At 43.2% G+C, this 14132-nt stretch overlaps 1 protein-coding gene across 2 annotated transcripts in view; it reads right to left on the bottom strand.

Annotated features, from left to right (window-relative positions):
- Positions 1-13844, bottom strand: part of cdc14ab (cell division cycle 14Ab) — a 115984-nt gene extending 102140 nt beyond the window's left edge. For both annotated transcript variants that reach the window (XM_048539164.2, XM_048539165.2), the window contains exons 1-4: positions 13561-13844; positions 13320-13410; positions 12958-13033; positions 1080-1172 (exon numbers count right to left, since the gene is read on the bottom strand). In XM_048539164.2, the coding sequence (XP_048395121.1) occupies positions 1080-1172; positions 12958-13033; positions 13320-13410; positions 13561-13606 (306 nt within the window). In that variant the 5' untranslated portion in view covers positions 13607-13844. The remainder of the gene's footprint in view (positions 1-1079; positions 1173-12957; positions 13034-13319; positions 13411-13560) is intronic.
- Positions 13845-14132: the final 288 nt, after the last annotated feature.

The following is a 14132-nucleotide window of genomic DNA, read 5'->3' as shown; positions in this document are numbered from 1 at the left end:
GCAAGTGGATGTTCATGGGTAGTTACACCTTGAGGAGTTGCAAATAGTACAAAACAAATATTGAGGAAGTCCATGCACTGGCAAGTAACATTGAAACGTGCGCACATTTCAGGAAAGAATCTTTTTCTAAAAAAGACTGCAACATGCAAGACCAAATCGAATAAAAACTGTTGACAAAAGCAAAGCAAATCTGTTGCTAGCTGCATCAGTGCAAGATGACAGTATATACTGTCAGTTTAATCAATACTCTAGATTTTGGTCCTAGGACTTTGAACTCCATGAACACAGATGGTCTGGAAATTTTACGTAAATTAATTGCTATAAAAGCATCAAGACAAAACATGGATAAGCTTCCAGTCTGGGGTGTGACAAATCTAATATATTAGTTATAAAACTGCAGTATTTCATTTTGGACAGCTTTTCATAGCAAGTAGAAAAGTTTAATATTAAAAAGCTGAAAGAAAAATGCAAATTTCTACTGCGATCACTGAACAGAAGTCCAATTGATGCCCTATTACTGGCTAACAAGCTAATACAGCTCGTCACAGTGAGGCTATGGTATCATATTTTTGTAGAGAGAGAGCAATGAAGTAATCATTGGGTCTGAGGCAGTAATATCAAGCATTGTACAGACAAGGACCCTGATGACACTCAAGCTAACGATCAATCTTGTTCTGATCAAATTAGCAGGACAAGAAACTGACTACCTCATGAGCCACTAGGAATCGCAGGAAAACTATATATAATATCTTAGTATGTGGAATTTCCTCCTACCCTTCTTCTCATTTAAGGCAGTCCTCAAAATCTGTCGCTAAATCTTTTATCAGGTGAGCCAATCTTTACTTGACCTTGGGTGACTAACACTCTGCAAACTTCTACTGATATTTTTTTAAAAAAACTAAAAAACTTTAGAGCTTTCAGTGATTAGATTGGGCACTAGATTGGTCTTAAAAACATCTGCAGTTTTTACCACCACACCACACCCTCCCCACCCCACTGACGAAGCTTTCATAATTAAAGTTAACTCTTTCAAAGAAGAGATAAATGAAAGTGCAAGTATAAATGAAAGCATTACTTACTGAATAGGCACCAATTAGAAATGCTGCATTAGCTCGTTTTCGTTGATCAAAGCTGGTGTAGTGGACAATCTTCTTCCTTGACAAAGTAAATGACTAAAGGAGAAAGAAATTTCTTGTTAAATAACATCCACTTAGTTTTACAAAAACATCCAAGAGCACAATCTTCACAATAAATTATTAAAAAGCCTTGAGCTTGGCCATTGTATGTTTCATCACTCCACAGACAGTTCCAAATACATTACACTGCACTGTGGTTGAATAGGTTATCCAGTGGCATTAGAAAACGAACTTTTGAAGTTTCCCCATTGTATAGCTGGTGGTGTGGTTCACCGAAGTCTCTGAGCTTAGGCCTGTAAAGATATGGCTTCTCCAGAATCAAACCTTTCCACATATACGATCTACAGTTAACTGATAGAACCCCTTTATAATTTTAAACCCCAGAGGTTTGGCTACATGATTATTTGTATCAGCTCTGACTGTAACAATTGTCCAGTCTGGAAAAGTACAACAGATAAAACATGCATTTGCCTAGCTCAGTCGTGAAGAATTAGTGGCTTGGCCGTGGTACCAACAATCTGTACTGCTGAGAAAAAAAACACATTTTGTTGAGAATGTGTGTCTTGGACTCAACAGGATAATTCGCAAGGAATACCCAAAAGAAAAGAAAACAATATTTATACTGTATGAAATGGAGTCTGATTAATTGGCAAAATCAACTCTGGTTGGTAAGGATGTTGCTACGGAAAATTCACCTGTGTCAGTCATCATTAACTGCCAAGCCCGGTTTAAATTTCAAAAACAAGCAGGTTGGCCGATTGAGTGATGCTTTGATCAGAGGGGATAAGCTAGAGAATGGCTGCCCGCTATATTATTGCCATGAAACGTGTACACGTTCTATGTCTGCAAAGAACGGGGCCCTGTGTAATTAATATATGGAACTTCCAGTACATGCAAGTGCACCATGATGCTGATTTATATGATCAAATTAGTCATCAGTATAATTCCTCACTCACTCAGGATTATGTAGCAAAATGTTGTCCAATTGCAGAATCACTCCCCGATGTTGGTACATTGTGTGACAGTATTGCAATAGTGACAGGGTGGGTATAGTCAGCACCTTGAGTGTTGCAAATAATTTATATCCAGTTTTCTCAATACTTTGGTATTTCAGCAAATTGCCCCGAAGACTGCATAACAACAAGGCGGCAGACAGGTGAACCAAAAATCAGCCTTGCTACCTCTGTATTTGTAGTGAAACTAAAGAGAAAACACCCACTAATTACGCCAATGTTTCCCAACCAGACTTTGGAAGAACCAATCCAAGACTTTGTGAATGATTAATTCCAGACAGTGGTTTTGTATTGCAATCAAGAGACTTAAGTATTAAACACACTAACTTGAGCAGAGGAACAATTAAACAAGGTAGTGGTTAATTTCAATGCTTGCATCCCCGAACATCTGTGTTTGGCCAACATCTCATACAAAAGACAAAGGCAGACAGATAGAAAGTTAAAGGGATTAATAAAAGAAAATTGCAAAAAAATTGACCAGATTACTTAAATAGTTTCCAGGGATGTATTGTTTCACAGGCATAAATGTGGACTTCTTTGTTGCTTTTCTAGAACTACCAATTAGGGTTACTTCTCAGTTTACTCAGGAATGGGTAGTAATACTTTCTTCTTTTTGGGCTTCCAGAAGCTGGTATGGGAGGTTAGGCAGGGAGCTTTCAAATCTTCATACTGAGCCATTATCAGCCAAGCCCATTTCCTGAGAAAACAGTTTGGGAAAAAAAAGACTTTACTTTTGGTTCCACCCCTAATGGACTGACATTGTCTTTTCCTGAGGCTTTAATTTCTGTTAAAATACTGCCATCCACTTGAAGGCAGGGTGACTTCCAAGGTCTTCTAAATTGGACAGAACCAATTCCCAAGTACTAACTTCATTAATGGCATACTTCTGCTAACTTTAAATACAATGCTCTTCCCAGGGTTGTGGTATTCACTTAAGTGTTTTTAATGAAGAATCAGCCTGTACTTAGCCTCCAGCCTGCCCTCTCAAAGTGCATTTCGTCTGTTCTTCTCCTTTTACTACAGGCTGTTTCATAGTCCATAAGTCATCTTCAGCTTCAAACCAAAATTGATAAAATAATAAAAATAATGAAAAATCAACAAGGGTCCTAACAAGTACAAGATGTGAAGCTTTGACAAAGTTTACCGCAATATAGCAACAAGTTCAGTACTACCAATACTATTCCCAATATGTTTACCGTATCAATTTCTAATCAGTTTTTTGTCAATAGAAATTTGCATGATATCGATTGTGGGGATACAGCAGCAACAATGCCATTAAATATCACAGGGCAAAGGTTAGATTCCTGTCTTGTTAAACATGATCTTTGCTTAGCATTTGTGTAGCACAAGTGTTAGTTGCCACTTGTTGGCCTTATTCTGGATTCTGTTTGGGTTTTGCTGCACTTGGGCACGAACTCGCCTGGATGTAAATCTACTCGACAAGGCAGAAAGAAGAAGTAGCACATTCCTCAAGTCCCATTAATTGCTGATCTTGACAGAAGCAGGAAAGTCTAGGGCTGACTGCATCCAACTGCTTTTGGCATTAAGAAAAACTGAAGTTGCTGGAAAAGCTCAGCAGATCCAACAGCATCTGCGAAGAGAAATCAAAATTAATGTTTCAGATCCAGCGACCCTTCCACAGAACTCGAAACATTAACTTTGATTTCATCTTCACAGATGCCGCCAGACCTCTTAGCTTTGCCAGCAACTTCTGTTATTGTTTCTGATTCACAGCATCTGCAGTTCTTTGATTTTTATTCTGCTTTTGACCCTACCTTATTTTCTGTGATAGCACCTCCAAAGTTACAAAACCGAAAGAACTGCAGATGCTGTAAAGCAAGAACAAAACAGAAGTTGCTGGAAAAGCTCAGCAAGTCTGGCAGCATCCGTGAAGAAAAAGTCAGAGTTAACGTTTTGGGTCCGGTGACACTTCCTCAGAACTTCCTCGAAACAAACTCGGTTCTGAGGAAGGGTCACCGGACCCGAAACGTTAACTCTGATGTTTTGTCACCAACTATGAAAACAAATTCAAAGTTATCTTTTTCTTAGATCAATCATGGATGGGGAATGGATAAACAAGAGCAAATACCGGCCCTTGAGCCATGTTCCTATGGTCAGAGTTTTGTTTTTAATGACGTTGTGGTAAACTGGAGTTGCAATAGTTTATAGTGATGAATTCAGAACCTATGACCAGAGTTTCTATGCAAGCTAAGGGTGTAAGAGATCAGGAACAGAAAAATAACGGTTATATAGCTGATGCAGATTAGAAAAGAGGAAATAATAATAAGACCAGAAAGGACAACAATCAAGCATTATTAGCCAACAGACAGAAGCTAGCAAAGTCAGAGTCATGACATGAGAAAGGTGGACATTTGGGACTTCCTGAGCTGACATGCCTTTTGAACATTCCAAATAGTCTGTTCCCCTGCACCTTCGATATAGCACTGCAGGTTTATGGTCAACTTTCTTTGAAAATCATCACTCCGTTTTCATCATCCTTGTCTGCAGCACCTTTTCTATTCATATACCTTTTAAATGTGGTAATGGTACCAGCCTCCACCACTTCCTCTGGAAGCTCATTCCAAATGTATTCCACCTTCTGCATGAAAAAGCTGCCCCTTCGTTCCCTTTTATACCTTTCCCCTCTCACTTTAAACCTATGGCCTCTAGTTTTGAACTCCACCAACCTAGGGAAAAGACCTTGTCTATTCACCCTATTCATGCCCCCTCATGATTTTAATAAAAACTTATATAAGGTTACCCCTCACCGTGTGACGGTCCAGGGAAAATAGCCCAGCCTATTCAACCTCTGCTTACAGCTCAAGCCCTCAAATTCTGGCAACATCCTTGCAAACCTTTTCTGAACCCTTTCAAGTTTCACAACATCCTTCCTGAGGAGGGAGACCAGAATTAAACAGAATATTCCAGAAGTGACCAAACCAACATCCTGTACAGCTGCAACATGACCTTCCAGTTTCTACACTCAATACACAGACCAATAAAGGCAAGCATACCAAATACCTTCTTCACTATCGAGTCCACTTGCAACTCTACTTTCAAGGAACAATGCACCCCAAGGTCTCTTTGTTCAGCAATACTCCCCAGGACCTTACTATTAAGAATATGAATGTGATTTGCTTTTCCAACCATGTAAAAAGACACCCCTCAGCAATCCTAAGAAACCTCTCAACTAACACATCAGAGCCAAGCTCTGCAATCCTGACAAATCAAGTCTTGAATGGTAGTGGACAATTAAAACAGGAAGAGGCTCCACAAGCTCTGTCCACTTCCTCAACACTTGGTGGGGAGTTGGGGGGGGGGGGGGGGGGGGGGGTTCAAAGAAGGAAAAAAAAGTGGATTGTAATTTACCTTCAGCAGAATTGCCGAGTGGATAATCCATCTGGGTATCCACCTGAGGTTCCAGGTTTCACCTCACATAATAAAGGAATACCTAAATATACTAAAAATGCACCCTTTTTGAAAAAAAAGGTGCAAGACACTACAAAAGGGTACAAAGCCTGACAATACTCCCACCAGAGTAATAAAGACTTGTGCTCCAGAACTAGCCACCTTCATAGCCAAAATGTTGCAGTACAGCTACAACATACAAGTGGAAATTTTCCCAGGAATTTCCTATCCACAACAATGAGGTCAAATCTAACCCAGCTAATATCAACTCTGGCATTTTTCACACAAATCAAAGTTACAAAAAGGGTGCTTTTGAGCAGAACTTACACTTAGGTAACCTGCTTAATGATGTTTAATTTGGGTTCTGCCATGGTCTCTCAGTTTGTGACCTTATTACAGCCTTGGATCATACATGGAAAAGAGTTGAACTCCAAAGTTGAAGCAATTGTAATCAGAGATAATGGGAACTGCAGATGCTGGAGAATCCGAAATAACAAAGTGTGGAGCTAGATGAACACAGCAGGCCAAGCAGCTTCTTAGGAGCAAAAAGCTGACGTATTAGGCCTAGACCCTTCATCAGAAAAGGGAGATGGGGAGAGGATTCTGAAATAAATAGGGAGAGAGGGGGAGGCGGACCAAAAATGGATAGAGCAGAAGATAGGTGGAGAGGAGAGTATAGGTGGGGAGGTAGGGAGGGGATAGGTCAGTCTGGGGAGGACAGACAGGTCAAGGGGGCGGGATGAGGTTAGCAGGCAGGAAATGGAGGTGCGGCTTGAAGTGGGAGGATGGGATAGGTGAGAGGAAGAACAGGTAAGGGAGGCGGGGACGAGCTGGGCTGGTTTTGGGATGCAGTAGGTGGGGGTGGGGGAGATTTTAAAGCCGGTGAATTCCGCATTGATATCATTGGGCTGCAGGGTTCCCAAGCGGAATATGAGTTGCTGTTCCTGCAACCTATGGGTGGCATCATTATAGCACTGCAGGAGGCCCAGGATGGACAACCTGGAGGGGGAGTTAAAATGGTTCGCGACTGGGAGGTGCAGTTTTCATTGCGAACCGAGCATAGGTGTTCTGCAAAGCAGTCCCCAAGCCTCCGCTTGGTTTCCCCAATGTAGAGAGAGCCACAACGGGTACAGCGGATGCATTATACCACATTGGCAGATGTGCAAGTGAACATCTGCTTGACGTGGAAAGTCATCTTGGGGCCTGGGACGGGGGTGAGGGAGGTGGTGTGGGGGCAAGTATAGCATTCCTTCGGTTGCAGGGGAAAGTGCCAGGTGTGGTGGGGCTGGAGGGGAGTGTGGAGTGTGGAACGGACAAGGGAGTCGCGTAGAGTGTGGTCTCTCCAGAAGGCAGACAAGGATGGGGATGGAAAAATGTCTTTGGTGGTGGGGTCAGATTGTAGATGGCGGAAGTGTCAGAGGATGATGCGTTGCATCCGGAGGTTGGTGGGGTGGTATGTGAGGACTGGGGGGATGGGGTTCTCATTTGGCGGTTATTGTGGGGGCAGGGTGTGAGGGATGCGTTGCGGGAATTGCGAGAGACACGGTCAAGGGTGTTCTCGACCACCGCGGGTGGGGGTGGGGGTGCGGCGGTGGTGGTGGTTGGTGTTGTGGTCCTTGAAGAACGTGGACATCTGGGATGTGCGGGAGTGGAATGCCTCATCCTGGGAGCAGATGCGGCGGAGGCGAAGGAATTGGGAATGGGGATGGAATTTTTGCAGGACGGTGGGTGGGAGGTGGTGTATTCCAGGTAGCTGTGGGAGTCGGTGGGCTTGAAATGGACATTGGTTTCTAGGTGGTTGCCTGAGATGGAGACAGAGGTGAGGGATGTGTTGGAGATGGTCCAGGTGAACTTCAGGTTGGGGTGGAAGGTGTTGGTGAAGTGGATGACCGTTCGAGCTCCTCTTGGGAGCACGAGGCGGCGCCGATACAGTCAAGGTAACGGAGGAATGTAACAGAGGTGGGATTTGGGGCCAGTGTAGGTGCGGAAGAGGGACTGTTCCACGTAACCTACAAAGAGGCAGGCATAGCTTGGGCCCATGCGGGTACCCATGGCCACCCCCTTTGTCTGTAGGAAGTGGGAGGAATCAAAAGAGAAGTTGTTGAGGTTGAGGACAAGTTCGGCTAGGTGGATAAGGGTGTCGGTGGAGGGGGATTGGTCAGGTCTGCGGGACAGGAAGAAGCGGAGGGCCTTTAGGCCATCTGTATGGGGAATTGGAAGTTCTGGAGGAGGTGGAGGGTGTGGGTGGTGTCGCAGACGTAGGTAGGGAGTTCCTGGACCAAGGGGGAGAAAATGGAGTCCAGAGAGGTGGAGATGAGTTCAGTGAGGCAGGAGCAGGCGGAGACGATGGGGTGATCAGGGCAGGCAGGTTTGTGGATTTCAAATTAACGCTGGCAAAACAAAAACTGAAGTCAATAGGAAGTGGGTAAAACGTGTCTGCTGTTTGGGAATCATATTTAGCAGAAAACAAAATAGTTATGGTTGTTGGAGGATAGTCTAGTGAGCCACAGGACATCACTGCAGAAGTTCCTCAGGGTAGATGTTTTCTAACATTGTCCAGTAATGGATATTGTTATTCATTTATCAAGCAGCTAGGACTTGAACCTAGACGTGGCTCAGACGTAAGGTCATTACCACTCTGCTACAACTGCCCCAGTTCTTTAGGAAGAGGTTTCACAGGCGTGATCATTCCATGGTAACCTAACCACTCAATCCAGGTTTACGTCAGGAATTCTTCTTTTTTAAAAAAAATAGATATTTTCCAATCAACCTGTTCAGAGATTATTATAATATACTTCATGGCAGGTGGGACTTGACCAGGAGGCCTGGGCTCAAGGGGTAGGGCACTACCAATCGATCACATGAGCCCTCTTTGTTTCTCAGAATTTAAAAATAAATTAATCTACTTTTCCTAATCAACTTATTCAGAGATGTTATTATACACCACTGGAGCAGGTGGGACTTAATCCTAGGCCTTTTAGGTTCATGGGTAGGGGCACTATCTCTGCACCACAAGAGAGCTCTCCATTCCTCAGAATACTGTCCTGGTTCTAACCATAGTCGGCTGCTTCATCAATAACCTTTCCTCAAGTTTAAATCAAAAATCAGAGTAGAAACGTTCACAGATGATTACACAATGTTCAGCAACGTTCACAGTTCCTCAGGTACTAAAGCAGCCTGTACCCATATGTAGAAAATCTTCGACAATTTACTGGCTTAGGAAGATAAGGGGCTTCTACAAATACATTATGGACAAAAAACGGTAACTATACAGAGAATTGGGCCCCTTAAAGGTCAGCAAGGCTGCCTATGTGTGGAACCGCAGGAGTGGGTGAGATACTAAGTGAGTATTTTGCATCAGTGTTTGCTGCAGAGAAGGATATGGAAGCTAGTGAACTTGGAGAAATAATAATATCTTGAAAAGTGTAAATGCATAAACATGGATAAGTCCCCAGGACCTGATCAGGTGCACCCTAAAACCCTGTGAAGCTAGGCCATTGACTGCTAGGCCCCTTGCTGAGATATTTGTATCATCAACAGCCACAGGCGAGGTGTTGGAAGACTGGAAGTTGGCTAATGTGGTGCTATTATTTAAGAATGGAGATAAGGAAAAGCCAGGGAATTTAGACTGGTGAACCAGACAGAAGTGGTGGACAAGTTGTTTGAGGGGTTTCTCAGAGACAGGGTTTATGGGGGACAGGGTTTACAAGTATTTGGAAAAGCAAGAACTGATCAGAGATGGTCAAATTGGCTTTGTGCTTGGGAAATTGTGTCTCACTAAATTGAGATTTTCTGAAGTGATAAAGGGGACTGATAAATGCAGAGCAGTGGATCTCAGTAAGGTGTTCAACAAGGTTCTACATGGTAGACTGGTTAACAACGTTAGATCACATGGATTACAGTGAGAACTAGCCATTTGGATTAAAAAATAATTAGCTAGAATGCAACAGACAGAGGGTCATGGTGGAGGATTGCTTTTCAAACTGGAGGCCCGTGACCAGCAATGTGAAGAGGGTCCACTGCTTTTTGTCATTTATATAAATGATTTGGATATGAACGTAGGAGCTATAGTTAGTAAATTTGCTGTTGACAAAATTGGTGGTGTAGTAGTCAGTGAAGAAGGTTACCTCAGAGTACAATGGGACCTCGATCAGATGGGCCGATGGGCCATGGAGTGGCAGATGGAGTTTAATGTAGATAAATGCGAGGAGCTATATTTTGTAAGGCAAATCAGGGCAGGACATATACGTTTAATGGTAAAATCCCAGACAGCATTGCCAAACAAAGGGATGGGAGTCTACAGACTCTTAGTTCCCTGAAAGTGGAGTCCCAGGTAGACAAGGCAACATTTGGTATGCTTGCCTTTGTTTGTCAGCGCATTGAGTAAGGATGTTGGGAAGTCATGTTGCAGTTGTACAGGATATTGCTAAGGCCACTCTTGCAATACTGTGTGCAATTTTAGTCTCCTTGCTATAAGCAAGGATACTATTAAACTTGAAAGGGTTCAGAAAAGATTTCCGAGGATGTTGCCAGGGCTAGAGGGTTTGAGCTATAGGGAGAGGCTGAATAGGCTGAGACTGTTTTCTCTTGAACATCAGATGCTGAAGGGTGACATTATAGAAGTTTATAAAATCATGAGGGGCATGGATGAGATGAATAGTCAAGGTCTTTGCCTCAGGGTAGAGCAGTCCAAACTAGAGGGCAGAGGTTCAAGCTGAGAGGGGAAGATTGCAAAGGGACAAAGGGCTGTTTTTTTCACCCAGAGGGTGGTGTGTGTATGGAACAAGCTGCCAAAGGAAGTAGTGGAGGCTAGTATGATTAGAGCATTTAAAAGGCATCTGAATGAGTCTATGAATAGGAAGGCTTGAGGGAGAAATGGGACTAGATTAATTTAGGATATCTAGTTGGCATGGACAAGTTGGACCAAACAGTCTGTTTCCACACTGTACATCTCTATGATGTTAAATACGAAGTAACAGTTACACAACAAGAGCCAGGTGATAAACATCTGAAAAGAGAAAATCTAATCATCATTCCTTGACATTCAATGGCTGAAACCCCAAAACCAACATCCTGGGGACTCACCATTGACCAGAAACTGGATAAGCCATATCAATATCTTATCTACAAGAGCAGATCAGAGGCATGGAGCTGAGGCAAGTAACTGAGCTCCACCTCCCTAGCACCTATCCACAGTATACAAAAGTAGATGGTAACTACTTTTCCATTTTGTGTTGTTGGGTCCAAAATCATCGGCAGCTCTTCCTAACAGCATGATCAACTCACCTTAAATCCCAAGTATTGCAACAGTTCTAAATGGGGAAAAAAAACCTCACCACCTTCTCCATAAGACTCAAGGGAAATAAAAACTGGCCCAACCAGCAACACCCACATTCCACATTTCTGCTATTTTATGTTCGGCCATTATTGAAGACTGCAAAAAAGTCACCTAGTAATACCTCAATCTCTCTTAATCATGCAATTGCAAATTTATTTCAGGAGAAGAAACAATACTGAAGCTCAGGGAAGGTGGATAAGGGGGCAATAAGATTATTTGGTCATTCAGATCAGCATAATATTACTGATCATAGCAAAGCAGGCATAAAGGATTGAATGGCAAGCTACTGCAACGAATTCACATGTTCAAAATGCTGCTGCAGACATGCCAAATCAAGTGGCCTCCTTCTGTGCTATAATAATTCTGCGATTTTGCAGTTGGCTCTAAAAGTCACTGTAACAATTAGTGATATTCTGCATTGGTATACAGCTCAAAGGTGAGAGTTTGAATGAAGAGTCCTGCATAAATGAACAGCTGTGTGCAGAGAAGGAAACATTTCTAAAAAGAGTTTTTGGCAAGGAAAAGGGAGTTGACTTAAGAGTCATATACATGGAAACAGACCCTTCAATCCAAATAGTTCACACCAAACATGTTGACAAATTAAACTAAACCAGTCCCACCTGCCTATACTTGGCCCATATCACTCCAAACCTTTGCTATTCGAGAACTTATCCAAAATGTTGTCAGTGTACCTGCATCCACCACTTTCTCTAGCAGTTCATTCTACCCAAGAACCAGTGTAAAAAAAAGCACACCCCCCCCAGCACTTTTTAGAGCTTTCTCTTCTCACAATAAAAATACATCCCCCAGATTTGAACATAACCACCCTATGGAAAAGGCCCTCATCACTCATCTTATATATGCCCCTCATGATTTTATAAACCTTAAATAAGGATATCTCTCAACCTCCTACGCGCTGGTGAAAGAAGTCCCAGCCTTTCCAGTCTATTTTTATATCTGAAATCCTCCATTCCCAGCAACATCCTGGTAAATATTTTTGAACCCTCTCCAATTTAGTTATATCGTTCCTATAACAGGGCAACCAGAACTGCACACAATAATCCAGAAGTGGCCTCACCAACATCCAAAACAACTTCAACATGACATCCCAATTTATTTAGGATTGGCATTTTATGGTCACCTTTTGAAAATTCTTTTTGGCATATAATGGGACAGGAGAAGGACCATCACGCAAGCTAGTTACAGAAAATGCTACAGTTTATTTTGTCAACGTTGTCACAGAATTAATGTTCCTGAAACTGGTGTCAAATTATCTCAGCAATCCAATTGGTTGGTAGGACAATAGTATCTAAAATCTTTCCAGAGATAGCAGGAATTACAGATGCTGGAGAATTTGAGGTACCAAGGTATAGAGCTGGATGAACACAGCAGGCCAAGCCTTCCTGCTCCTCTGATGCTGCTTGGCCCGCTGTGTTCATCCAGCTCTACACCTTGGTACCTCAGTATCTAAAATCTGACAAGTCCCAAAACACATTCACTTGTGCCAAGTCTTCAATACTGAAAGCCACAGTCAGACTCAGATCACAGCTACACTCATTTTCAGTGACTGACTGAAGATTGTTAGTAACACATACCACCTCTATCAGTTAACAATAAACCTAACCCCAAATGTCCACTTATACACGGACTCCACCTCCAACCCACCTGTCAGATAGAGGATTTGAAACCTCGTATCTTCGACTACTTGATTGCATTCTTGAATCACATCCCAGCCGCAACTATCATTGATCCAAGTGCACGGAGTTCAAATATATCGCCCTCCTTCAGAATATCTCACCCAAAAAACAGACACTAACTTATTATCGCCTCAAACCTACACCCTTTCCCTACATCCCTAATTATTTGCTCTAGTTCTGTTCAAAACTTTAGAAGAGCAGTCATTTTAAAACTACTACTTTTTTCCCCAATTGCTGGGTGATCGTTGAAGTTTCAAGACAAAGTTACACTAGAATACTCGCTGCATTATGGTTTCACAGCAGGACCCACCATATTTAAGCATCTTAACTTCATACAATGACTAACCTCTTGCTATGTTACCTACTTTCAGTTTCTTGTTGAGTTTGCAGCAATATCGATACAGTTGGGCCAAGTTGAGTGGTCCGAAATCTGCATAGAAGCTGAAAAATACCCGTAATTAATTCACTGGCGTGCGGTCACAGTACAGCAAAAAAAAATCCAAATTAGTTTCTGGTAAAATACGATATTTCGAAGCACATCGTCTACTGCAGCTAACCGGTAAAAAAAAATCAATCGCATCCACTGACGTTTCTGAATATAATTAAGATCAAAATATCAAATCAGATTAGCCTAAGTTGTGTTCTTGACTTCCCTTATGCCAATTAACCGTACACTAGCTCCCTGCAGAAACTTTTTACTCCCCCACCTATATAACTAGAAACTTACTTTTCGTAAACCAGCTCCTCATCAATGCAGAAGTAATGCGTATTGACTGTACTTTTCGGCTTGTTTCTCAGAGTTGCGAAGTACAAGCGATCTAAAATGAAATTAAGAAATTTGAAGCGGTGTTGGGGTGGAGAACGGCGAAAGAAAAAGGTATAAAATCAATATCGACAGCATTCCGGGCTGAGAACAGAAAGATCAACACACGGACGCATACTCGCAAAACCTTAATTCCAATATTCACCTTTACTAAACTCAGAAGCGCTGATCAGCTCCTGCTCCTCGGCCATTTTAATGAGGGGGGGGCTTGGGGTTACCGAGGCGCTGCGCGTGTACTGGACAAGGGGGTCAAGTGGACAAGGCGCGCGCCTTGCCAATACTGCGGGTGGTCAATGGGCGCGCGCTCAGGACGGTTCCAATTTCAAATTTTCGGAAGCGAGAACCACGGACCCCAAGCAGGCAGCACTGCCCCTGTGGTCCGGGACTTCTTCCGAGCCAGAGGGGAAAGTAGTCCCTCGCGCTTGTCCAGTGGCCGACGCCTGGAACTCTCCCCGCCCCCGCCCCCTTCCCCTCCGCGACTCCTTGCCGTCAGCTCAGGCCACTCCGCGCGTCGCGGTGCCCGCAAGCTCAAGTCAACAACAGCAGCAAAGTCACATGCCAACTGCCTGTCGTTACCATGGCAGTCACTCGGCCAATCGTTGGATTGGAGAACTTCCCAGAGTGGGCAGGGCAACGCCGACCGCTAGCACTGCTCTACCGGCAGGGAGCGCCGCGGGAGAAGCCGCCTTTCATGAGCTTGCAGCTTACAGTGAGTCC

Source organism: Stegostoma tigrinum, chromosome 8, assembly GCF_030684315.1.
Source record: "Stegostoma tigrinum isolate sSteTig4 chromosome 8, sSteTig4.hap1, whole genome shotgun sequence".
Taxonomy (NCBI): Eukaryota; Metazoa; Chordata; class Chondrichthyes; order Orectolobiformes; family Stegostomatidae; genus Stegostoma; species Stegostoma tigrinum.
The sequence above is the reverse complement of the archived record's forward strand: the minus strand, read 5'-3'. Positions and strand labels throughout refer to the sequence as shown.